The sequence below is a fragment of the Odontesthes bonariensis genome, chromosome 17 (assembly GCF_027942865.1).
Source record: "Odontesthes bonariensis isolate fOdoBon6 chromosome 17, fOdoBon6.hap1, whole genome shotgun sequence".
In the NCBI taxonomy this organism is placed as follows: Eukaryota; Metazoa; Chordata; class Actinopteri; order Atheriniformes; family Atherinopsidae; genus Odontesthes; species Odontesthes bonariensis.
The window spans coordinates 35,294,267-35,320,613 of NC_134522.1; the positions used below are offsets into that span (position 1 = coordinate 35,294,267).

The following is a 26,347-nucleotide window of genomic DNA, read 5'->3' on the forward strand; positions in this document are numbered from 1 at the left end:
GGTCCAGGATTACAAATACCTTGGAGTACACCTGGACAATTAACTGCACTGGGCCAAGAACACGGAGGCTGTGTACAAGAAGGGTCAGAGCTGGCTCTATTTCCTGAGGAGGCTCTGGTCCTTCGATGTTTGTAACATCATGCTGAGGATGTTCTACCAGTCGGTGGTAGCCAGTGCCATCTTCTTTGGTTTGGTGTGCTGAGGCAGCAGGCTGAGGGCAGCAGGGCAGCTGGCCCAGGGCAGCAGACGCCAACAAGATCAACAAGATCATCAGGAGAGCTGGCTCCGTCCTGGGGGTCCAGCTTAACTCTTTGTTGGTGTCTGAGAGGAGGATGCCGTGTAACCTGCACAGTATCCTGGACAACAACACTCACCCTCTCCACCAGGTGCTAACCTCGCGCAGAAGCACCTTCAGCAACAGACTCATTCCTCCACTGAACGCCAGAGGAAGTCCTCTCTGCCTGTGGCCATCAGACTGTTTAACTCATCCCCTCAGGTCCAGAGAGGGTCAGTGGAAACACTGCGTCCAGAGGCCAAATGTCCCTTTACCCAATACCACTTTATGCAGATCACTTTGTTTGTAGATATTGTTTTGTTATTAAGGCTGCTAATTTGCACATTGCACATATTGTATTCAGTTACTTGTTATTTTATGTTAGCTTTATTTTATTTTACTTTAGTACTTTCTCTCTTGTACCTTAACTGTTGCACAGCAGTTTCCCTCGGGATGAATAAAGCTTTTTGAATCTTGAATCACAGGTGACTCAGGTTCTGTTCATAGTTCTGTTCACTCTGGATGACTTGAAGCACATGGTGTCTCACTCAGGAGGAGCTCAGATTGTCAGATTGTCTCTTAAAGTTAAATGACTGTTAGATGTGATGATCAATCAGAATTTGATACAGTAAGTAAGTAAACAAACTGAGCATGCTCTGCACTTATTCTTGCTCGCTATTTCTTCTCCTTTTTTAGGATTTTAATTTTAATTTTAGAGCTGAATTGGTTCCCTGGTTGTTCCTGTTCTGAAACGATGATGGATCTGTCTGGGTCGTGAGTGGAGGAGGGGCTTCGGACGCTTTTACACTCTGTACATGTCCAAGATTTATATGGGTACGGGCAGGAAGGGAAGATTTCACGTGGTTTATTCCATACTGCTCACAAGTGACACAAACGAAAAGCACGTGTTCGAAAGGTCCAAGTTTAGAAGGTCCACTGGGTTTATTTTTTATGGCTCTCCCAGAGAGCACCGAGACGTTGTGATAAAAAAGTAAATATATACATGAAATTAAAATAACATTGAATAATTTAAACGAAATTGTATTACACCAGAAAAAAAAAATAATTTTGACAAAATACTAATACTAGGTTAATTTATGCCTCCTGTTGGCTGCTGCCACCGTTGGGTAAAATTATTTAAGTATTGTATTTATTATTTAAGTATTTAATTTTGATTACAACTTTATTTTTCTGTAAGATAATGTGAATGTCATTTGATTCTATTTTGTATTTGGATTTTGAACATTTTGCACACCATTGCACATCTGAAGGAAATTAAACTATTTAACGTGTTTACTATAAATGCAGTCTCCAGCCTGCTGATGTTACTTTCAAATAGTTAAATTAATGAGCCATACTTATACATCACTCTTTATGTAGAAGTTAATTAAACCATTTTTATGAGTTTGCTATCCCTTTAAGGTTAAAAACAACAATGACACCTGTATAATGTAAGATGATTACAAATAATGCTAATGATTGTGGGTCCGTTACACACATAACAGTGTAGCCTATGGAATAATGAGGCATCTGGAGCTGAGGTGATGGTAGGGGGCCCCCAAATGAAATTCTGCTTAAGGCCCCATAAAGGCTTGGGCCGCCCTACACATGAGGTCTATCGATGAGCAGCATTAACAGCTGGAAGGAGTGGTGAGTCTGTGTATGGCATGAATCTTTTGCTTTGACTTGCCGTGCGTTGTTATAAATAAAGTTTTTCAGTGGCTTTGGCCCCGCCCCGCCTCGCGGCTCCCTCCTCCCTCCTGCTCTTCCCCTGCTCGGCCGGCTACATTCCCTGCCATACTCGGATCAGAAAGCGACGCAACGCACACAAACCCTGGAACAAAATGGTAAGAACCTGTGGGAGACGGTGCCCTTGGTTAGACTGAGGCTCGGAGAACTGGGTTGGTAAGCAGGATGGACCCTGGGAGTCTTCAGCAGACCGTTACCCGAGTCGGCGGGCAGCGTGTTGTTAGCTAGCATGGCTGCCGCTCCTATCTGTCCGCCGACTCCGACGATTATTTGGCGTTTTCGGCGCTAGAAGACCGTATTGGTGTTAGGCTTTTATCCAATTTCTTTAAGGGAGCGATATGAACATAAGACATATTTAGCCTTGTAGCCTGTACGAGTCGTGCTGAGCTGGGCCGCCTACTGCCCGTGTGGCTTGAGGCGGCCATCTTATCAGCGCTGTGGTCCTGCTCGGCCGACCAGCCCTCACCCGGCCGGTCCGGACTGAGGCCAGCCCTGCGCGGTGAGCAGTGGGAGCGGGACCAAGAGGCTGGCTTTATCCGCCGTTATTGAGTCAGACCGTGACTGTGCATCTTTGTGGAGGCCTACAGGCTGAGCTCTACTTAACTGAGTCAGCGCTTAATCATTCGACATGCTTCGTTTTTTACTCCTATTTTAACCAGTATAAGGCTTAAACTGGAAGTCACATTATCAAACTAGTAATCTTTAAGGGTGTTTTTGAATAATTCATTATTTGGTCCACAAAATCAGGCGTTGAAATGGGTTTTAGGTAGTAAGGTACAGCATGGTGGGCGTTGTTACACTGACGTTTGCCTTTCCACTTCCCCAGACTGCGGGGCCTACAGTGACCCTCTGAATTTAATCTCCTAATTCCTCCACACATTTTTATGCTTCTGAACTTTCCTCACTGCACACACTCACACACGCTTGTTCTCCAGGATAAAAACTCTTCTGGACCGAACCTCGTTAAACTGACTCAGGATCATTCTGCTCATCTAAAGTCTTTGAGGAAATTTCAGTTTAACTGTGTTTTCAGTTTGAGACCAGTTAAAAGGAAAACTTTCTGAGGTATTATTAATTTCAGGAGTTTGTTTTAAGTAGTGAGGCTTGATTTGGTGATATCTGCACCGTCACCTTAATGAAGGCATTTAATTGTGCAATGATTTAGCATGACCACAAGGGCTGCACAGTGTTGTGGTGGTCAGCACCGTCCCCTCACATCAGGAGGGTTCCTGGTCTGAATCCCAGCTGGGGCCTTTTTCTGTCGCGTTTGCATGTTCTTTCCGTGTATGTTGGGGTTCTCTCTGGGGACTCCGGCTTCCTCCCACCATCCTAAAACAAGCGTGTCAGGTTAATTGGTGACTTTAAAGCAGGGATGTCCGAAGTCGGTCCTGGAGGGCCCCTGTCCTGCAGGTTTTAGATGTTGCCCTGCTTCAACACACCTGATTCAGATCAAGACATCGTTAACAGGCTTGTGCAGAACTTAAAAATCTGAAGTGATCCATTTAATCTGATCAGGTGTGTTGAAGCAGGGCAACATCTAAAGCCTGGAGGACAGCGGCCCTCAAGGACCGACTTTGGACATCCCTGCTTTAAACTGACCCTGGGAGTGAGTGCGAGCGAGCATGGTTGTTCATAACAAACGGAACTAAGAATATAAACTCTGTGGCATGCCTAAATATTTTTAAGAAACTCGACACATTTGAAGAGGTTCAAGGACACCATGAACGTTATTTTCAGCCATTTTACAGGGAACAGTCCTAAAAAGATTCAAGTACAAGATTATTCCTTTCCAAAATCCTGGAAAGAAACGGCTGCATCTCAGATTCATGATCACCTCTCTCAATAATCTGTGTGAACAGTCCCAGTTTGGCTTTCATCCACTTGACCGCTCTTGTCAGAATCACCGATAACCTCCTCATATGGCTGCCGACTCCTTACCATCCTCCTCGACTTGAGAACATCCTCGTTGCGATTGGATTATCGGACACAAATGGACTGGTTTAAATCGTATCTCTCTGGCTCAAATCATTTATATATTCTATTAAATCCACCGTCTGTTCCCTTGACAACTCCTCCAGCAACTCTAGTGGCTTCTGATTAAATTGTGCATCATTAAAATCTCACTTCTCACCTTACTGGCTATCCACAACCTGGCCCCTCTGTATCTTCCTGGACTCCTTCACACCAACACACCCAGCTGTACTCTGAGGTGCTCCTCCACCCACCCACTTGCTTTCTTGTCCACCATGACGAGATCCTTCAGCCGCTCGGCCCCCCGCCTCTGGAATTCCCTCTTTCAGACAGGTATAGAACCTTTAACACCGGGACACTTTTGTATGGTGACCTTGGGAGTCCTGACAGCCACCTATGATTCAGCGCTCATGTTAAAGCATTTTGATACCACTTTGGGGCAGTCTCAGAAATATGTGGCGAAACCTGACGTGAGAACTGCTCTTGGATGTGTTATCGTTTGTCCAGCGTGACTTCTGTCCTTTCCACACCAGAACAGAGATCTTCTTTGAAGTCTAAATAAGTGTTAGAATAACCAAGATTGTCTGTGACTCGCATTCAGACATCATTTCTTAACTGTACTGTAACTTTAGCTTACCGGCGCACAGGTGATCTGCGCACGTCTTTTGAACCCAACTTTAGTCTTTGCAATGTAAGCAGATACATTATTTGATCTATTTCACAACCGGATAACTGGCGTTGTCACAGAGAAAAGAGGAATACTTCCGGAAAGGGTACGTTCTGCTGTTTGTTCTGATATCCGGGGCATTGTGTAGTAGGCATGGGTCGGTTTCAAGGTGTACCACGGTATTTAAAAAGTCAAGGTTTCAGAACCACTAAAACTTTCTATCATACAGTCCCTGCGGTATGAGCTTTTTTTTTTTTTTAATTTTTTAATTTTTTTTTTTTTATATTTTTTGTGACGTCTCGTCAGAAAGTGGGGGTCCCTCCCCCCACGCACCTCCGGCAGGCAGCTCTGCAGGCTGAATGTATCTTCTCATGACATCCCTAGTGGCAGCTCTGATCCACGTAGAACCTTTTGACTGCTCGGGTCCTTTGTGTTTTCCCTTTATTTGCATAACATAAGCATCCATTTGCGTGTAAGCTCACATTGTCACACATCTTAGACCAGCCTGGCTGCAGTGAAGTGTTTTCTGTTGTTGCTTCATCGGGAATCGTCTTGGTGCATTAATGCCACCCTGTCGTAGTACCGTCACCCTGTCGTAGTACCAGGTGAATGCAAAATAAAGTTGCATTATCTTTTCAGTTGTTAAAAATTTGCTGACATTGCTCATCCCTAAAACGGATACAAAATTAAAAAAAGACTTGTCCCTGTTAAATATGACTAATAGATGTGCACTGCCTCTTTTCTGCAGGCATCAGGTGTGACAGTGGACGATGAGGTCATCAGGGTGTTCAATGACATGAAGGTGAGGAAGTCTTCAACCCAGGATGAGGTGAAGAAGAGGAAGAAGGCTGTGCTGTTCAGTCTGAGCGACGACAAAAAGAAGATCGTCGTGGAGGAGGGAAAGCAGATCCTCGTAGGCGACATCGGAGAGAGTGTGGACGACCCCTATGGCTGCTTCGTCAAGCTCCTCCCCCTCAATGACTGTAGATATGGCCTGTACGATGCCACCTATGAAACCAAGGAATCCAAGAAGGAGGACCTGGTTTTTATCTTCTGGTACAGTACTTATTTTTATTTTTATTTTTTTTAAGATAACAGGATCAGACTAAAGGTTTGCTGGACAAACTGTTTTATGTGTGATTGTTAGGCACCTAATGACCAATGCCACAGATCAGTCGCAACCTGCTTTTAAATTAGAGATTCACCAGCACAAGTGTTAAGTCCTAATGCCAATGCCTGGGCACCATATATCCCTCATCATCATCATCATCCTAAAGCCCAAGCTGAGGAAGAGACGGGGAGTCATAGCGTTGTATGTTAGATCCCTTCAGGCCGGTCTCTAACATGATTTAATTTTCTGAGGTGAATAAGACTTCTAATGTATCCATTTTGGTTTCAGTTAAGTCTTTATGTACACCTTTATATGTTTAAAATATATTAGTGTTTTAAGTATATAAAACTCTTTTTGCTCTACTTTGCTTAGAAAGTCCAAGCAAAGCTTTTGGTGCTATATGCAGGATTAACACAAAACGTATACAAACACAGAGGCATCCTTAAGGCTGATTTATGCTTCAGACGCAAAGCCTCTGACGCTCGGACGCAGAGCCTCTGCGAGCGTCAAAATCTTGACCACTTCCCCACGCAGAGGCTCTGCGCGCGTTGTCGTGCACCTCAGAAAAATCCTGACTACGCGACAGACGCACGCAGACCACCAACGGAAGTGCGCAGACAAAAGCGGCTGTGATTGGTCCTCGGTGGGCCTTTCCGGTTGTCTGTGTGGCTTCCTCCTTTGCATTTTCGCCAACTCCAATAAAAGAAGCTGTTCTTCTTCGATGTCGAGCAACTCCAGATCCATATCTTGCATACACTTTTTTTTTTTTTTTTGAAAAATAAACACTTCCGCCGGCGCCCCCGAAGTTCTCGTCACCGCCCACTGAAATTCTCGCGAGGGGAAACTGCTGTGCGTCCCGAGAAATTCCAGACCGAGGTTGCAGAACATGAAAAGTGGTTCGCGACCAGAGCAAAGCAACACGTCAAGACGATAGACGCAGAACTATAATCCGCCCTTTAGGAGAGAGGATATTTAGAAACACAATCTATAGGATCTATATCTATAGGATTGTAGGATCAACAAAATCATATCCGTCCATTTCTGATCATCACAACCAAATATTTACTTTAAGTAAAAAATGAGTTTTTATATAAAAATGAGTTTTTATATAAAAACCCAGAATTATCAGGAGAGAACCCAAGAATACACAGGGACAACATGCAAGTTTCCCACAGCAAGAACCCAGCTGAGATTGGAACCTTGCTAACCACCACACCACCCTGCAGTCCATACCCACACATAGCTCATTACAAAAAGAATAGTAGTTGAAGTATGATGTATTTAATTCTCACAAGTGTGAAGCTCTTTCAGTTGTATGAAAACTAACCACTGACAAAGTTATATCGTCTTCCTAATTGAGTTTATTTTCTGAACGGCCTCTGAGTAACACATGACAGTGTTTCCCACAGAATTTTTGGAAACTATGGGGGGTAAATTCACGCGGCGTAAATTTGTGCGACTGCACATTTTATTTTATTTGATTGATTTGCACACATTCATTCAAATATATAAAAAAATATAGCTGCAACCAGCGATGTGGGGGTCCTAGCAGAATGGCACAATAAGGAAGGCTTGGGCTGCTCAGGAAGGCGTCGTGATTCCATGCACCAAGTTTCGCATTGATACATCAATGCATCGCAGAGATACGGCCAAATGTCCCGTTCGCGTGTCGGCGTAGAGTTTGATTGGCTGCCGCGGTTAAACGGAAGTGAAATAAAATAATCCACATTATAACTTAAGTGCGGCTTGGTCTGAAGATTGTATGTGCCAAGTCCCGTGGAGATTGGACAATCTCAGTGGCCTGAAATGCTTTTTGAAGGTTTTCGATTAAATTCAAAATGGCGGAAAATCCAACATGGCGCAGATGACGTCATGAGGTGCGTATACCTCGTCTGCATCCAGGGATTCCATTGGTACCTCATTTTTTAAATTTGGACCAAGAGGTCCAAAGATATGAGCAAAAATGCATTTATGCTACATATAGCACCACCTATAGGCCAAACGTCACCAAACTTCTTGGGGCTCTTACCTTAGCAGTATTGAGTCTGTGTTAGAAGTTTGACGTCATAACATCAAATGGTTGCCAAGATATGACCTCACTTCCGGTTTGGCGACGTCAACCTCGAGTTTGATAGGCTTTTATGGAAAATCGGAAGCCTAATTCAAAATTCCACACAATAACTTTTGTGCGGCTTGGTCTCAAGAGTCTGTGCCAAGTTTCGTGATAATTGGACAATCTCTGTGACCTGAAATGCTTTTTGATAAAATTCAAAATGGCGGAAAATCTAGGCACACGCAAATTTACGTCATAGGGTGCGTTGGACTCGTCATGATCCAAGGATTTCAATGATGCCTCATTTGTGAAATTTGGACCAAGTAGTCCAAAGTTATTAGGCTGAATGCACTTTGAACTTTGGCGTGTTGGTGGCGCTAGAGAGTAAGCTCTTGGGGCATGAAAATTCTTGAATTCGGCTTTGGCACTTGGCTGATTATGTGTGCCAAATTTCACAACTTTTTACCATAGCGTTAATGGGGCTGCCATAGACTTCAATTGCAGCGGAAACGGATTAATAATAAGAAAAGCTACTAACACAATGGGTTCGCTGCTAGGACCCCCAAAAATACACCATAAAACACAACAAATAAAAAAAAATAAAATTAAAAAAAAAAGGAATGTGTGCTGAAGATGTCAGAAACCCTTGTGGGCTTATAAGGAAACCTCATCTTGTCATTAAAACCCAATGATAACAATTGTAATAGAAAATATTTACAGGTTAAAACTAAACTTCATGAAAAATATGAATGGATCATATACAGTGAGTACTTATGCCTTTTTGAGAAACTTGAAAAGGTTTTCCTTGATAAGTAAGGGTGTGGGAAGTACACAATGAGTTCACAAACACATCAGAAGTGGTTTGGTGTTGATATCTTTAAAAACAAGAGAGCTATTACAAAATAAAATCTAAAATGGAATTAACTATGCACACTGAGTAAATGTTCTACCTAAAATGATTTTTCTGGAAACTAAAAGGCTGTGAAAGCTTTATAGTGAGTTCACAAACCCATCAGAAGTGGTTTGGTGTTCATTGGTTGAATATCCAGTGAGAACAAAAAAAGGCGTTGCACTTTTGTGATGGTCCCTAAAGGGCAGATTACAGTACTGCGTCTATCGTCTTGACGTGTTGCTTTGCTCTGCTCGCGAACCACTTTTCATGTTATGGTTCTGCAACCTCGACCTAGAATTTCTAGTGACGCATAGCAGTTTCCCGCCAAAACGCTAGTGGGAGCCCATTCGAGAACTCGCGAGTCCCGAGAACTTCGGGGGGGGATCGAGAATGACAATCGGAAAGGCACACCAAGGACCAATCACAGCCGCTTTTGTCTGCGCACTTCCGTTGGTGGTCTGCGTGCGTCTGTCGCGTAGTCAGGATTTTTTTAAGGTGCACGAGAACGCACAGAGCCTCTGCGTGGGGGAGTGGTCAAGATTTTGACGCTCGCAGAGGCTATGCGTGGGGGAGTGGTCAAGATTTTGACGCTCGCAGAGGCTATGCGTCCGAGCTTCAGAGGCTTTGCGTCTGAAGCATAAATTATGCATAAGCGGTCTGGCTGCCGTAGTTCACTTAGAAGTATATTCACCGTGGTTACTCTGATCTTTCGCCAGACTTGCTTACTTTGGTGAGTTGATAAAGCCTGTGGTATGTTAGTCTTAGTTTTCTGTAAATATTAGTACCATCCTGAGGCTAATTGGTGCGGTTTTCGTGACGCTATTACAATTACAAAGCCGGAAAATAGGCGAATGTCGAATATAAAACCAACTTCACCCCGCTCCGCCTAGTCGGGACGGTTGAAACACACATGCAAAACTATTGAGCTTACTATTTTTTTTTTTTTTTTTTTTTTTTTTTTAAGCAACATACCGGACAACATACCAGTGTACTCGTCATTGCTCAAATTTCACATCATTTCTCATAATATAAATAGGTTAAAAAAAAATATGTTTGTCAACGAAATCACGATGATTACAGCTGATCTTTATGCACGCGCACCCACTGATCTATAACGTGTGTGTCAATCGCCCCGACAGCGACTAATAACACATAAACCTTTTTTTCCACTAAACTTCAAAACTCTGACATTGCACACTTTAGGACATGTTTAATTACTAATTCACCTGTTGTAGAGTCATATTATTATTGCATGAAACAAAAAGTACAAGTGTTTATTACAAAAAAAGATACCGCACGGAAGATTTTACTTACCGCATTGAAAAACAGGTTCGCGGGGATAAAATTTGAACGGCATGACGTTTTCACGCGAGATTTCGCAGGGTTGGTCAGTCTTGCGGACGAAATTTCACATGTCAGACTTGCGTGGTTTTCGAGGAAATCGCTTTAAAAAGAATAAATAAAAAATCGCTGTGTTTCAAACGATTGGGATTCGGAAACTATGGCGGCCAAAAGGAAACTATGGCGGGCCGCCATAGTTTCCTCAATGTATGGGAAACACTGCATGACCAACACAGCACATGTTGATCAGTCAGTCAGCCTCTTATACACAATACTGCCAATAGTATTCCCTCACCTGCCTTTACATGAACTTCAGTAACATCCCATCCTTAATCCAGAGGGTTTAACATGATGTCGGCCCACCCTTTGCAGCTATAACAGCTTCAACTCTTCTGGGCAAGCTTTCCACAAGGTTTAGGAGTGTTTATGGGAGTTTTTGACCTTTCTTCAAGGTTTAGGAGTGTTTATGGGAGTTTTTGACCATTCTTCAAGGTTTAGGAGTGTTTATGGGAGTTTTTGACCTTTCCTCAAGGTTTAGGAGTGTTTATGGGAGTTTTTGACCTTTCTTCAAGGTTTAGGAGTGTTTAAGGGAGTGTTTGACCTTTCTTCAAGGTTTAGGAGTGTTTATGGGAGTTTCTGACCATTCTTCCAGAAGCTCATCTATGGGGTCAGACACTGATGTTGGACAGAAGGCCTGGCTCGCAGTCTCGGCTCTAATTCATCCCAAAGGTGTTCAATCGGGTTGAGGTCAGGACTCTGTGCAGGCCAGTCAGGTTCTTCCACACCGTAATCCCCCCTCCACCAAACTTTACACTTGGCACAATGCAGTCAGACCAGTACCGTTCCCCTGGCAACCGCCAAACCCAGACTCCTCCATCAGCTGCCAGATGGAGAAGCGTGATTGGTCCCTCCAGAGAAGGCGTCTCCACAGCTCTAGAGTCCAGTGGCGGCGTGCTTTACACCGCTGCATCCGACGCTTTGCATTGCACTTGGTGATGTATGGCTTGGATGCAGTTGCCATGAAAACCCGTTCCATGAAGCTCTCTATGCACTGTTCATGAAGGTTGGAGGTCTGTAGTGATCGACCTCTATGCACCTCAGCATCCGCTGACCCCGCTCTGTCATTTTACGTGGCCGACCACTTCCTGGCTGAGCTGCTGTGAGATGCCTCGGTGCTTGATGTTATACACCTGGGGCCATGGAAGTGTTTGGAACACCTGAATGTAATTATTTGGATGGGTGACTGAGTACTTTTGGCAATATAGTGTACGTCTGTTCTGTATTTTTATACTCAACACAAAGTTAGGTGTTTAGGCTGAAATTAAATTTGTATTGATCAAATTACATAGACATTTATCAGCAGGAAGAGGAGAAGTAGTGGATCCGACAGGAGGCACAAAAGCAAGGCTGAGGCTGGGCTGCAGAAAGAAAAGGAGTTCTCCTCAACAGCTGTAGTGCATAACCTGTTAATCACCTATTAATTAGAGGCAGGTGTGTTGAAGCAGGGAAACGTTTCAAACTTGCTGGACAGTTTGGAGTTGAAGGACTCTGGCCTCGTGTTTTATGGTTCTTCCATCTGTGACTAGTGGCTTGAATCTCATTTGTCCCTCGTGGATAATCAAAAGGTCAGTCTTTGTGTCGCTGCGTGCGTGCTGACGCTCTGCTTCCATTCGCTGCAGAGGCAGTGCATGGGTCGCGTGCTCTGTGGCCCACTGAAGCAGTTTGCAACGGGGGGTTAGGACTGTCAAAACCTTCTACTGGCAAAGGAAATTGGTATCTTAACTAGTTCTTAATTTGCAGCAGTATTGAGAATTTTGCAATCTTTTCCTCCAGTTGACAGACGGCTTCACACAGCTGCAGACATGCAGAGCATCCGGAAAGTATTCACAGCGCTCCACAACATCCTCTGGTACAGCCTTATTCCCTCATAATTCTACACACAATACCCCATAATGACAAGTAGTTTTGTTTTTGCTGGATCCCGTAACTAATACTTCACAGCCCATTGGTTCAGCCTGCAGACCTCCACTTCAACAACAACAAAAGGGTCGCATGTGCATTAAAGGTGATGTGATGCACATGTTGCCCAATGATAAGTCATGATAACTTCATACTCAGAATGTTGCTGATCCCAACTGATCCGGTCAAACTGTTTCAGCCTCCTTTCCCCTAATATTATTGAATGATGCTATACTTTTAAAGGCTTTTTCTTAGATTTTGCTCATGTTTCACCTCTTCCGAGTGGTTAATAGTAATTGTGTGACTGATGTGACTACTCGTACACAACATGTGATTCCATCCAAATCGTACACAGAGCTGGCATAAAGCCTTCTGGTCAGCGGTCGACACCCATGTAGAGCTTCTTTAACATTGTCAGGGTTCTGTAAAGTGTGTGTTATTTATTCATACACACAGCGCTGCTTACTTCACATGTGCTATTCTTATCAGTAGCCCCTTTCACACTGCGACCCGCTACCTTAGCGGGTCCAAATTGCACCTTCGACCCGCGTCGAGCAATGTGAACGCTTGGCGTGTTGGTGACCCGTGTCGCCTGAAGCCGAGTTCGGGGGGCGTTGCCTAGTGGCAGAGCGTCACACGAAACGCATAAAATGCTGGGCGTGTACAATGACGTAGGCACAAGCCATGCGTCGGAGGTAGGGTTTTTGCAATTGTATGTGTAGTTTATGTAGATGTTATTTTACGGGGTGTGGATGGTTACAACGTGGGATGCCGCCGAAGAACATATGCGGAGAATACAAGACCACTATAGTCCCCGAAATGTGGCGGTAAATAACGTCCTCTGCTCGGAGGCTGGGGAGCTCGCGGACCTCCTTGTCTCCCCAGTTGGCCATCTTCAAAAATATCTCGAACTTGATGTAAAACAGAGTGAAACTTGTCCTCACCTGTCGCTGTTGTTCTGAATCAGCTGTCCATTCTGTCTTTTAAACTCCTCACGCCACGCCCACGTCCGACCCGCGTCAATTGCGTTCACACCAAACTCGGCTCGGCAAAAAGACTAGGGTTCGACGCGGGTCGAAAGTCGAGTTGACACGTCAGCCCGGGTCGGCAGTGTGAACGCAACAGCGGACACGCTAAATTCGCGGATTAAACGCGGGTTATTCCTCAATGTGAAAGGGGCTAGTGATACACTTGAAACGGCAACATCCATGTTAAAAAAAAAAAAAACAAGAGATAAAACTCTGTTCTGTAGATGTTCTAAAGGTTTGCAACAATTGGACCGTCAGGATCATGGTGGGGTTAAAAGGTGAGCATCGAAACACGACTTCTCATCTTAATGTATCGTTGCTCTGCAGGGCTCCAGAGAGCGCTCCACTGAAGAGCAAGATGATCTACGCCAGCTCTAAAGATGCCATCAAAAAGAAGTTTACAGGTGAGTGCTCAGGTTATCTACGGACATCACACATCTGAGAATGGAAATATGACCCACGGTCACTTACCGGGTTCGTATCGGTGCAGGATTATGAATGATTGTGCCAGATCTCGCAAATTTAGCATTTTATAATGTAGAAAATTCTCACACATGTTTGTCAGTATTATTTAATAATAATTTAATAATAAGCCAATATTCAATTCACTTTCAGCAAGACGATGACGACGTCTATGTGCGACACTGAAGCTTGTAGAGTGTTAATCCAACATGGCAGCGGACACAACGTTACCGTTCGATGCAGCCTTAGAAAGTGTTTTAAGTAGCTTAGAACGAAAAAAAGAAAGGAACGCATCTTCTTCTTCCTCGTCGAATTTCTGTCGCTCTACATACGTCATGTGGTATAAGTGATACAGTTGGCTATGAACCGTGCGCAAAGCAGCATGGGAAGAACCAGATGCCATTTGATAGACATTCGTAGCGCCCAATAAACGGCTCTAGGCATTCGTAAACCACGCCTCAAATACGAGAAAATGCACACCTAGTTCCCAGACCACCATCTCATCGAGATGTGGACGTGTCAGCCAGGCTAACATATAGAGCCAATTCAAAAACAATTTCCAAGCAAAGGAAACCAACAGATTGCACCGAAACTTCTCTTTGGTCCAATGTGAGAGCCCAGCACAGGAAGAACACATATAACCCTGCAAGACGGACCGACATCTGTCCCACTCTGTACGAGGCTGCAGTCATGTGAAAGAGTATAATGATAATACATTTAAAAAAAGATCATCTGGTCCTTACCAGGTCTTAAAATGAGGTGTGTACAATCTCACAAGGTATTATTGCACTGTTTTTTTTTTTTTATTTTATAAAAACAGGCTGTGTTTTTATATATGGTCTATGACTGGTTTAATTTCAAAGACCAAACCTAAGTCCACTCCATGATTCAGCGACTCGCAGAGCCATCTTTAGCAGCAATGAATTAAAGCATCTTTTTTCTGTGTAATGTTGGAATCAATAGGGCTCAGAATTGAACGAAGGTCTTGTACAACATGCCACGTCAGATTCAACAAACGCTCTTAACTTTGGAAAAGTGTGTAATATACAGAGTTATATCCAGAGTCAAATGAACCTTCAATTAAAGGCAGGGTAGGGGATCTTTTTCTGGAACATTTTTTTACATATTGCTTGAAATACTCTTCACACCCCCATTGCAACCAATTAATTAAAAGTTTTGACACAAATATGAAAAGTTTTAGTGGCCTCTAGAACGTACAATCTAGGAAAAACAGTATCCAATCATTGTGAACGGACCGTTCACAATGATTGGATTCTGATGCCGTCTATCAAACTGCAATCTGCTCCTCCCTCCCCCTCCTTCCCCCTGTGCGCGTACCCTGCTCCGTGAACGAAGCTTGGCAGGAAGCTAAACTAGAGCCTGCTTGGCTAGCACCTAGCATTATTAAACGTATAGTTAGCATATAATAAATACTAAATACGGCAACGATCGATGCTTGCTGTCAGAACAGCGCTCGTGCACCTTCGTGCTCGTGCGCGTTCATGTACTCTAGAGGCGTGCCTTCGGGAAAGTGAAGAAAAGGGTTGGGACTTTTTACCTGTGTATTTTCAAAATGCAGCTTCGCTGGACTCAAAATCCAGGATCTCCTACCCTACCTTTAAAGCATCATTTAAGTCAAACAGAATAATGTCAGCATCATTATGGGGTATAATGTAAATATTTATTTATGTTTGCTTCAAAGTAAATGAATATACAATCTATTAGTCAAGCAAACTTGATTGGAATAACAGCGGACTATTTCAGGAAACTCCTACGACAGGTCTGGATCACTCGTAAATTCTGTTCGTACCTGAAAGAAAACTTAAAATACGAAAAGATTGGTGAATGCGCAAATTCTCTTAAATCACTCGTACGCACGACTTAAGAACAGAACTGTGCGTACGAACGGTTGTTGCATGAGGAACATTGTCCTTATGGTAGGTTGTTGCAGTGCCTAAATGTTCATGACAGCACAGTTAGAAACAGACTGAACAAGTATGGCTTGTGTAGAAAGGCTGCAGGAGAAAGCACAGCTTAGGTTTGCAAAGCTGCATCTGAACAAACCACCAGACTTCTGGAACAATGTCCTTTGGACAGACCAAAGTGGAGATTTTTGCTCATAATGCACAGCAGCACGTTTGGAGGAAACCAAACGCAGCATATCAGCACAAGCACCTCACACCAGCTGTCAAGCACGGTGGTGGAGGGCTGATGATCTGGGCTTTTTTCAAATTTGATTTGATGTTTATTTTTTTACTGATCAGCAGCACCTGGCTGCTACTTGTGCTCCTAATGTCCGTGGAAACAGTAAGGATGGACTTGCAATGTTGGAACCCCCCCCAAAAAAAAATATTCTGTACATTCACAAAAACGCACTTTTACCTGCTTCACATAAAGTGAACTAAATTGGAGTCCTTAGCCCGTCACACCAGTCTGAACATGGCTGTTGGTCTCTGTTTCTGTCAGACTGGTTGTGTTAACCTCACATGTGATGCAGTTTGTTTGAAATGATGAGTTGAATGTAATAAGTAGTAGTTCAGGTGTAGAACCAGTGGAGAGTTTGTATGTTCTGGTGAGTCTGGTGTGGTCCCTGGAGCCCTCAGTAACCTCGGTTGTCTCCTCAGGTATAAAACATGAGTGGCAGGTGAACGGACTGGATGATATCCAGGACCGCCGCACACTGGCTGAGAAGCTGGGTGGGAACGTGGTGGTGTCTCTGGAGGGCAAGCCGCTGTGATGTCACAGTGGTGAGCTGAGCGGAGTCAAGCCAACTGCCGTGCCATCAGGACCGAAGCAACCAACCCCACCTGAACACCGCCATTTTACCCAGCAGCTTGCTCTGTCTATATCCATGTCTTGAAGGAGTTAGCATCTTTAGGCCTCCTTGTTTTCTTTTCTTTTTGTTTTGGCTCTTTTGCGCCCCCCACCCCAACGTGGAGATCTCATTAACATAATTACATGCAAACACCTCCCAGCTCGTTGCTATGTGACCTCTGTTCACCTGGCAGACACAAAAACAGAAACGATACTACCAAACCCCAGGAAGGTTGTATCTCTCTCTCTCTCTCTCTCTCTCTCTCTCTCTCTGTATCTCTCTCTCTCTCTCTCTCTCTCTCTCTCTCAGCCAGAGTTTTGCCAAAAAGTCGATGAAGGAAGCAGCCACACGTGTGGGAAGAGGGCGCCACAAAGCACTGCCTCCTGCCGCACACGGGTCGCACTCATGATGCTTTTTACATATGACTTTATTTATTATTGTAAACTGTTGTGTCCTCTCCGGTGTATTCATGCAGGCAGACACATTGTGTTCGACTATGCATTCAGGAGAAGATTATTATCCAGCACTTTTTGTTGAAACACTACAGGTTGAGACAGAAAAAAAATTCTGACCTTAAATTCTCTGTATTTATGTTCCCAAGCTAAGGTTTGTTACCTCAGTTTTCATTCATGTCGGACTTATCGTCATTTTAGCTGTTTGGTTGTCGCCTTACTTTCAGTTTGAATGTAATCGTCACAGAAGAGTTAGAGTGCACTTTTATTTTGTAAAGAAGCACTACAGGAAGCAGATTTGTCCCCAGCAGTGAGAGATGACCCCCACAACAACAACATCTGGAGCCTTAAAGTGGAACGTTGTTTCTGAGATCACAGCAAGCCACTTTGCAATAAAAGCCTGTGGCAGATCTGAAGCCTCCCTGCTTTGTCTCTGCTTCCATCCATCACACACACATTCACTCATCAGCGGATCAGCGGGACCCCCACCCAAATAAAACACTACACAGTTCTCTATCATAACTTAAAATATTCAAACATTTCACCTCATAGTTCCAGTCCAATCTGAGAATAAACCTATCGGCACCTTAAGTTCCAGTAAAGCCTCCTCGACTGGAATTCAGAGGTCCGCTGTAAGGATGGCCCCGAAGTCCAGGGTTGGAGGCTGCGGCTTCCATGGGTCCAAATGGGACTGTCTCAGGAACCCGTAGCACTGGTCAGCAGTCCAGCAGCAGGAGGGAACGGGCCAACTCGGGTTCTTCAGGCCATCCAGGAAGTCCAACAAGGTCTCCACACTTCTAAGTTCTAGGAGACGAGTAACCTGACATCTATTTGTCTTGTAGTGAAACTAAAGAGTAGAAAACTTAGTAAAGAAACTGATCTAAAATCTCTAAAAGAACTTTGGGATTGAGGTTGAGACTTTTCATGCTAGTCAACAGAATAAATCCTTTCAGTTGTCATAACAGACACCAGGAGCTCCTTTGTGCTCGCTGCCAAACTAAGGTGAAATGATCATGTCCTTAAGATTTAATTCAGATGATGGGATTCAACTCATTCTGTCCAGCTTGTGTCATTTTTAAGTCTGCTTCACACAAGCCTTGAGCACATCAACCGTTAAACTGCTGTGTAGGTTTCCAGCTCTGACATTTAGGTGCTGTTTACACATACCCGGGTATTTTGATAAACGAAGACCTTTCCCTTCGTTTGTGCCTTTCGTTTATACACAAACGGAGTTTTTTCCTCCGAAAACGAAGCTAAAAAAAAACTCCGGCAAAAGTGGAGATTTTTTTAAAAACTCCGTTTAGCGTTTGTGTATAAACAGGTTGAAAGAGACAAAAACGGAGTTTTGGGAATGGAATGAGGAGTTGTCGTCATAGTACAGAGCCCCGCTCCTATCCGCCATGTTGGCAGGATGCTAGCGTGAAAACGCCATTCTCTCCGTCCATTGTTTATCTGGCAAGCATGGAGGTACTAGCAGCATTTCTGTTGTTGAGAGCTATACTCGCTTGTGTGATTTTGAAAATTACAGTCATACAATGTATTGAACAACAAAGACATTTTTCACGGCTTTAGCAGTTTTATAGTCCAGCGCAACGTGTAAAAGTAGCTCAGTCTCGCTGTCAGTCCACACACATGAGCCTGGCGCCATAATTTCTTCTTGAAAAGGATCCGGAAGTTCTTCCTGTCAGCGGTTCTCTATTAGGCTTCTGATTGGCTTATGTGGAATTCTCATTGTTCTAACACTGCCACCGTCAGGCTTGGCGTAATTTAACAGCTCTTGATAGCGTAGTTATGCGGATCAATGTGTGACGGACTGGTTAGTCCTGGGACTGCTCCGCCCACTGTCAGCTGTGTGGTGCGCCCTGATGAGCATGAGTATATATCCCCAGCACACTAGTATGGCGGGGCCTCCCCTTTTCCCCTTTGGCGTTTTGGTTTTGTTTGGTCACCCCTAGACATCTTTTGCATACACTACACGATTACTGACTTTGCACCTACATTATCTTTTATTCCCTTTAATTAATAAATATCAAAAACCGTCATCTGCGTGTGGATTCCTTTTATGTTGCACCTTTTGAGCCAGGGGTCGTAACATAATTGGGATCTCGTCCGGGATTTAATCCGACGGTATGTACCTTAAAGGGATACAAGGTAGTTTAGCGGCAGTATAGCGATCTCTATTGGTCAAACTGAAATTCTACACTGTCGTAAAAATGCCCACCTGTACACACCCACTAACTAACCATCGTGGCGAATGCTGCCGTTGTGTTATTTAGTCAGTGCAGTTAGGTCATCTGATTCACAAGTGTAGACTGCCCACGTAAGATACTATAATCAGAGATTTTCTGTAGAGAGAACTCAAGATAATATGCTATAATCCTGTTGCTGGAGGAAGTGGCCGGGGACAGCTCGTCTGGGTTTCTCTGCTCAGGCTGCTGCCCCCGCGACCCGATCCCCGGACAAGCGGCAGATAATGGATGTATGGATGGACTGTTGCTGATCTTGAATGGGATTCTTCCCTCATCATGGTGTATTCGTGGAGTGATTCCTTTGTATTAGCAGACACTTACAAAAGTTACATCTTAGACAGAGATGCGCGCAGGCACTACCAACACACGCCGCAATAAACGCAGACTAGCTCTACACTATTCCGATTATAATCACAAATTAATCAATTTTCATTTGTAGATAACAATTCTTGTTCGGATCAAAACGCTATTCTTATTCTAATCAGGTCAGTCCGTGTATTTCTGAAGCTAGGCTACGTCTCGAACTCAGGAGGAATTAGAGCACCGTCATCACCTGTCTCTTTACGATCTAAAACGCAGATCACTAAGGTAGATGAACAAGATCACGCTTGGAGAAATTTCACAAAGATGGGAAGTGCCAACATCGAACGTTTCATATTCAGTCTGTGAAAGGCAGAATATGAAACGCTTGGTGTTGGCTCTTCAACGCAAGCGAACACATAGCTACAACTACAGCTAGCATACAGTACCTAGCTAAGTGCCGTAAACACAAACGACTCTTCTCGCGCATCACGACACTTCAGAAGCGGGTCGCTCCTGCCGAAGTTACATATGGGATTTTCAGCATACAGACCCCTGTTGGGAGCGAGACAGGCTTCATTCGCTTACTATTGACTTGTTTAACCTTTGTTAAACTCCTGAAGGCTATAATTTTTGGTGAAAATGCTACCTAGTGCCCCTTTAAGTACATTTTTTGTTGCTAAATTCGTAAGTAGTAATTTGTTTGGGCCGACGGGTGTAAGCACCTTGATCGGTATTTTCTTTTGGAATCCATGCGCAGTTTTTGTTTGCGTTGTAAATTAAGACTTTTTGTTTGGTTTTTCGTTCGCCAAAGGCTGGGGAGGTCACACACACACACATATTTTTTTTGGTTGGGCCGCTGTTTTGTTTGTGTGAAAGCCGTAGCAGGTGCAGGTGTCTTTGTGTGCACTGGAGGAATTGGCTGGGTTTAGATCCGCCGGAGCTGACGTGAACCCCCGCGGCTGGTAAGGCCGATTTCAGACCAGAGCGTGGCGTGGCGGCAGCGAAACGACGGCAGTCTTACGCCGGTTATCAGGCGGTGTGTTCAACTTGGCTTTTCACACCGGACAGTCCGCGGCCGCGGTAGTTCTGCTCCAGCCCTGTCTGCATTCCCCATTCATTTCAACGGGACACCGCTGGCCGCCGCCGGCCGCTGCCGTCCAAATTCCGCTCGAGTTCTATTTTCCAAAAGCAGCGCGGGACGGAGGCGTCTCCGCGCCGCTACCGCCCGACTACCGCCCGACTACCACCGCGTCGGTGTGCAAGGACAGATCTGTTTCCATGTATTTTCACCTCCGCCGGTGAAAATCGCTTCCGTTCCGCCACGCTTTGCCGCCCTGGTCTGAAATGGCCCTAAGAGCGCTTAACGCTGGTGGTTTATTGTAAACTTTCTTTTGTTGTTCTGGTGTGTCGAACGCGGGGGGACTGCTTGCAGTTCAATCGTATGAGGGCACATGAAGACTAGGTTGAAAGTAGGGCCTCTTTTCTATCCAGATGCGGGGCAGCTCAATTTAATAAGTTTACTTTGTAACTCCTGTTGCATGCGAGATTACCTGCATCCGCAAATTTTTTGTTTGGCTTCACAAAAAGTTATTTGTTTTGTGAGAATATGATGTTGTAAAAAGGTACAGTATTTTTGGGGCAATTGCAAGAAGGGGTAATCTTGGTAAACTTGTTGGTACGGTAATCTTGGTTTTGTGCGCTTCCTCTTGGTAGTCGCTAAATAACTTTGGTCATGGCTTCGCTGTCTGTAAAGGATTTGGATGGAATGACGAAGGAGGAGTTGCGTAGCACGGTAGAAGAAAATGGGCTGGAAGAGCCACCTAAATCTCTTAAATTGCTGCATTGAAAACGTGGGTGAAAAACAGATTACAAGAGAAGGGTGTTTTGTCGGAGATTGAACAGCTGGTTGCTGATGGGGGCCTGGCGCAGGTTGGTTCTCCGCAGCATATTTCTAATATTGCAGCGCTGACGTTTGAGCAGCAGAAAGAGCTTTTGCAAATTCAGACGAATCAGCAGCATTTAGGGATGGAACAGCAGAGATTGGTGATGGAACAGCAGAAGTTAGCGATGGAACAGAAGCGCTTAGATGCGCAGGAACGGGACAAAGAGAGACAATTAGAATATGAGAAACTGAAACAGACTAATGATTTGGAACGGCAGAGACTTGAACATGCAGAGACGATGGCTGAACGGCAGAGCAATACGTCAAACAGCGAGACAGGAAGAACTGGAGATGTAAACTTGTTTCAAAATATTAAATTGTTGCCTAAGTTTAATGAAAGGGACCCTGATATTTTCTTTTCATTGTTTGAAAATGTTGCGGTTGAGCGTGGCTGGACGGATGCAGAGTGCACCCTGTTGTTGCAGAGTAGGCCTATCTTTACTGGGAAAGCCCAAGAGGCATTTATAGCGCTGTCTGCAACTGAACGGAAAGAGTACACTACTGTTAAAGAGGCAGTGTTGCGTGCGTTTGCATGGGTACCTGAGGCGTACAGATCTAGGTTCAGAAACTGGAGAAAAGGTGAACCACAAACACACACGGAGGTAGTGAGAGAACTTAAAGGCCTACAGAAAGCTGACACTACACCCAATACATAATGATAATACATACACAGAGGAACAATAATGATCATTGGACTCTACACCAAAACATTTCATAAACGCATGAAATTTGCAATTTTGAATTTGCCGCTAGGAAACCTTCCTGGAATTCCAGACTGGGGGCGGGGCTTCCGTGTGACGTCACAAGTGCCATGGTTTTTCCTGGCTGCCTCAGTGTTGACAATTTAGCTAGATTTATTTAGATTTATTATTAATTTAGCGACTTTCGGGCTCAATCTGGCTGAATCTAGCGACAATTCAACTTGTTTTGTGAGTGACAAATCAGTTGCCCCGCGACACCATACAAGCCGAGACAGAAGCACTGCAGGACGGTGGCAACCCGGCATACCGTCATTTCCTGTCAAAACCGCAGTTTCAAGCTAGCTACAACGAGGGTAGGTTCAGTTCCTGTTTTCAAAACAACAGCACGTAATGGCTTTCCCTATGATAAAAGGCAACGGGTATTTTATTTTGTCAAAATAACCGGATAACCGTTGCTCACTGCGGCTAGCTTTAGCAGCGCCGAATTCGTCGGAACAAAATGGTAAACAGCCGGTATTTTGTCAGGTTTTCAACACGTTGGGGATCTAAACGACTACTTTCTCACCTGAAAAGTTTCAAATGTTGCGGGGACAGAGGAAGCAGAGAGACCTGCGGTCGGAACTTGTGTCTGTGCCTCCCTGTCCGCCTGCCTCCTCTCTGGTGAAATCAGCCGGAGCCATCCCGCCGTGTTCAGCTCCCTGCGGTGCGGACACTCAGGGGGAATCCACCTGGCGGAGAGCGGACACACCGCGGGATGGTTGCCCTGAAATCAGCCGGCAGAGCGATCATCAAGAGCCCCGACGTGGACATGATCGCTCTGCCGGCTGATTTCCACTCTCCACCTGGCAGAGTGTGTTCGCTCTCCGCCAGGTGGATTCCTGTCCGACCGCGGGTCTCTCTGCTTCCTCTGTCCCCGGTGGTGTGAGCTGCTGGTGCTGAGGGCAACACACGCACTTCGTACATCTACTCGCAATAAAAACTGCACTGAACCCAACGTTTTATATTTCCAAGCGACGTCCCGCGACACACATCGAAATTTACTGTGAAGAAGCTGTCCAGGTCTGGCAAACTGCTGGCTTCGCTACTAGAACTACTGGGGGTTGTTCCAGCAGCTGGCACTCGTGACGTCACGCACCTGTCGTTCCAGTTTGCCAAATTCGAGTCAAATGTGGTGATAGTTTATTGGGCCTAATCAGGACTATCCAGGGGCCTAAAATTATTTTAAAATCATAAAAAAATTCCATGGTATATAAGGAATTGATCTGCTATTTCAGTTTTGTGCAAAAAATCACCTTTCTGTAGGCCTTTAATAGTTTCTTTAACAGGTGGTTGGCAGCTGAGAATATTAAAACTTTTGAGCGATTAAGTGAACTGATGGTGCTGGAACAATTTAAAAACATTGTACCCGAACAAGTGGCTACCTACATTGGCGAACAGAAGCCAGAAACTGCTGCAGAGGCGGCTATATTAGCTGATGAGTTTGTGTTGATTCATAAGAGAAGGCAAAAAGAGTATGAGCAGAATTCTGATAATAGACCAAATCGTTATCAGCGTGGCACGGGCGGTCCTCCTGTATCCAGGAAGGATCAGTCAGCTCGAAATGGGAACTCTCAGAACCAATGTCACTATTGCTTTGAGTTTGGTCACTGGAAAAATGATTGTAAAATGCTGCGTGACAAAAAGAAAAACCAGAATCGACATTCTGCTCCTAAAACTGTGATGTGTGCGGCACCTGTTACTCTTGCTGTCTCTCATACAGATAACCTTGCTTTTCCGTCTTGCCGTAGTGTCTCTGCAGATGAGTTGGAGTGTGAAGCACTGGGTACACTGTCAGGTGCGCCACCCTCTGCTGAAGATGACTCGTGTGAGGAACAGGTAGAAGATCGCTATGGTCCGTTTCTTACCAATGGGTTTGTCTCTTTCACAAATGATTCAGAGAAGGTAGCTGTAAGGATTTTGCGTGACACTGGAGCCTCTGAAAACATTCGTTAAGCAATCTGTTTTGCCTTTTTCTTGTAGCTCCAACACGGGAAAATCTGTTTTGATTCGGGGAATTGGCATGACCACGTTATCAGTACCTCTACACAGGTTAGTGCTGCATTCAGATCTGGTGCAGGGCGAAGTAGTAGTAGCCGTGCGCCCATCGCTACCGGTAGAGGGGGTGGATGTCATTTTGGGAAATAACTTGGCTGGGGGACGAGTATGGCCTAGTGGCCCACCTCGGCCATTGGTGACCGCTGTTCCTCTGGAAACGGGGGGAAGTGATTGTCGTAGAATTCCCTGAGGTCTTCAGTGCGTGCGCAGTAACAAGAGCGAAAAGTCGCGCACGGGGGGATACGTCATCTGGTGCGATTGATGTACAGACTGCAGTTAATAAGTTGCCTGCCCTGCCAGATTGTTTGCATCGTGAAGAGCTAATTGCAGCTCAGAGTGAAGATGGGCATGTCTGAGTTAATTGCAGGTGCTTTGCCCGCTGACCATATGAAGAATGCTGAGCTGGGGTACTTCATTTTAGATGGAATATTGGTGCGAAAATGGGTGCAGCATGATGGGGAGCTGGGAGTGAACATTGTGCAGATTGTGATACCCGACAGTCTAAAATCTGTAGTATTAAAAACCGCACACGGGGATATAGCTGGCCATTTTGGGGTGTGTAAAACGTATGATCGCTTATTGCAGCATTTTTACTGGCACCGCATGAAGAGAGATGTTGCCGCGTTTATTAAGACTTGCCACGTGTGTCAGATAGCTGGTAAACCAAATCAGTGCATTAAGCCGGCCCCTCTCCATCCGATCCCTGCAGTGGGCCGTCCGTTTGAACATTTGATAGTGGATTGCGTTGGCCCATTGCCCCCATCGAAAAGTGGTTCAGCGTATCTCTTGTGTCAAAGCACTCGATATCCAGCAGCTTATCCACTGAGGTCCATTACCACCAGGTCCATTGTAAAAGCACTGTCTCAGTTTATTTCGATTTTTGGTATTCCCAAAGTCCTTCAGAGTGACAGAGGGAGTAATTTCACATCCAACATGTTTGCGCAGGTGTTAAAGGAACTTCATGTTAAACATAGCTTGAGCAGTGCATACCATCCCCAAAGTCAAGGTGCGTTGGAGCGGTTCCATTCCACTTTGAAGTCCTTGTTGCGCGCCTATTGTGTGGAACTGAATCGTGACTGGGAAGATGGACTTCCCTGGCTTATGCTGGCGGCTAGAGAAGTCACTCAAGAAAGTACGGGTTTCAGTCCCAACGATTTAGTTTTTGGTCATAAAGTCCGTGGTCCTCTTTCTGTTTTAAAAGATTGTGTTAATGAGACCGATCCTCCAGTTAATTTACTTGAATATGTCCAAGGGTTTCGACGTAAGCTGTTTCTCTCATGTGAACTGGCAAATAAAAACTTGACTAAAGCACAGAACAGGATGAAAAAACTGTTTGATCGTGGTGCAGCCGAACGAGTCTTTAGTCCAGGCGATCAAATACTGGCTTTATTGCCGCTACAAGGTTCGCCTTTTAAAGCGCGTTTCTCTGGTCCTTATCCCATTGTTCGGCAAGTCACAGAGCTGGACTATTTAGTGGCAACACCAGATCGAAAAAAATCTTCGCAGTTGTGTCATGTAAACATGTTAAAACCTTACTATACCCAGCCATGCAAGTCTGAGCCTGCTGGCGGTAAAGTGTCGGCTGCGCTGATTGTGGACGCGGTGCATCGCGCGCCTCAAGTGGCAGTTGGGGAGGACGAGGGTGCTCCCGATGACTCTGTGCTGATGCCTAGACTTAAAAACTCTGAAATGTTGAAAGACTTGAATGCTCTGTTGACTCACATGTCCTGTGAACAGCGTGAAGAACTGAAGTCTGTCATTTTGTCTTTTTCTTCTCTCTTCTCCGATACGCCCACTTGTACTGACTGGATAGAACATGACATCGAGCTGGTTGGTGAGATCAAGCCCATTAGACAGCGTTTCTATCGTGTCTCACCCGAGAAGAAAAACTTTATGGATGCTGAGGTTCAGTACCTCTTAGATACTAGTTTAGCAAAGCCATCTAATTCCAGCTGGACGTCCCCATGCTTGCTGGTAGGGAAACCAGATGGTACTCCTCGTTTTTGTACCGATTATCGAAAGTTAAACACGGTAACCAAGCCTGACTCCTTTCCACTCCCCAGAATGGAAGATTGTATTGATTTGGTGGGTTCTGCACGTTTTGTCACTAAAATAGATCTTCTGAAGGGATACTATCAGGTGCCTTTAACACAAAGGGATGAGGAATTGTCAGCGTTTGTGACTCCATCGGGCCTGTATTCGTATAATGTAATGAGTTTTGGATTAAGGAATGCGCCATCTACATTCCAAAGGCTCATGAACCGTGTAATATCAGGTCTTGAGG

At 44.8% G+C, this 26,347-nt stretch overlaps 1 protein-coding gene across 1 annotated transcript; it reads left to right on the forward strand.

Moving 5' to 3' along the window:
- Positions 1-2,004: 2,004 nt before the first annotated feature.
- Positions 2,005-17,190, forward strand: cfl2 (cofilin 2 (muscle)). The gene is made up of 4 exons (XM_075448358.1): positions 2,005-2,121; positions 5,410-5,717; positions 13,373-13,449; positions 16,132-17,190. The coding sequence occupies exons 1-4, from the start codon at positions 2,119-2,121 to the stop codon at positions 16,242-16,244; spliced, it is 501 nt and encodes a 166-aa protein (XP_075304473.1). The 5' UTR covers positions 2,005-2,118; the 3' UTR covers positions 16,245-17,190.
- Positions 17,191-26,347: the final 9,157 nt, after the last annotated feature.

Excerpts from the sequence above, each read along its gene's own strand:
- cfl2 (XM_075448358.1), top strand. Across the intron at positions 5,718-13,372 it reads GACCTGGTTTTTATCTTCTG|GGCTCCAGAGAGCGCTCCAC; the intron begins GTACAGTACTTA and ends GTTGCTCTGCAG. Across the intron at positions 13,450-16,131 it reads CATCAAAAAGAAGTTTACAG|GTATAAAACATGAGTGGCAG; the intron begins GTGAGTGCTCAG and ends TTGTCTCCTCAG.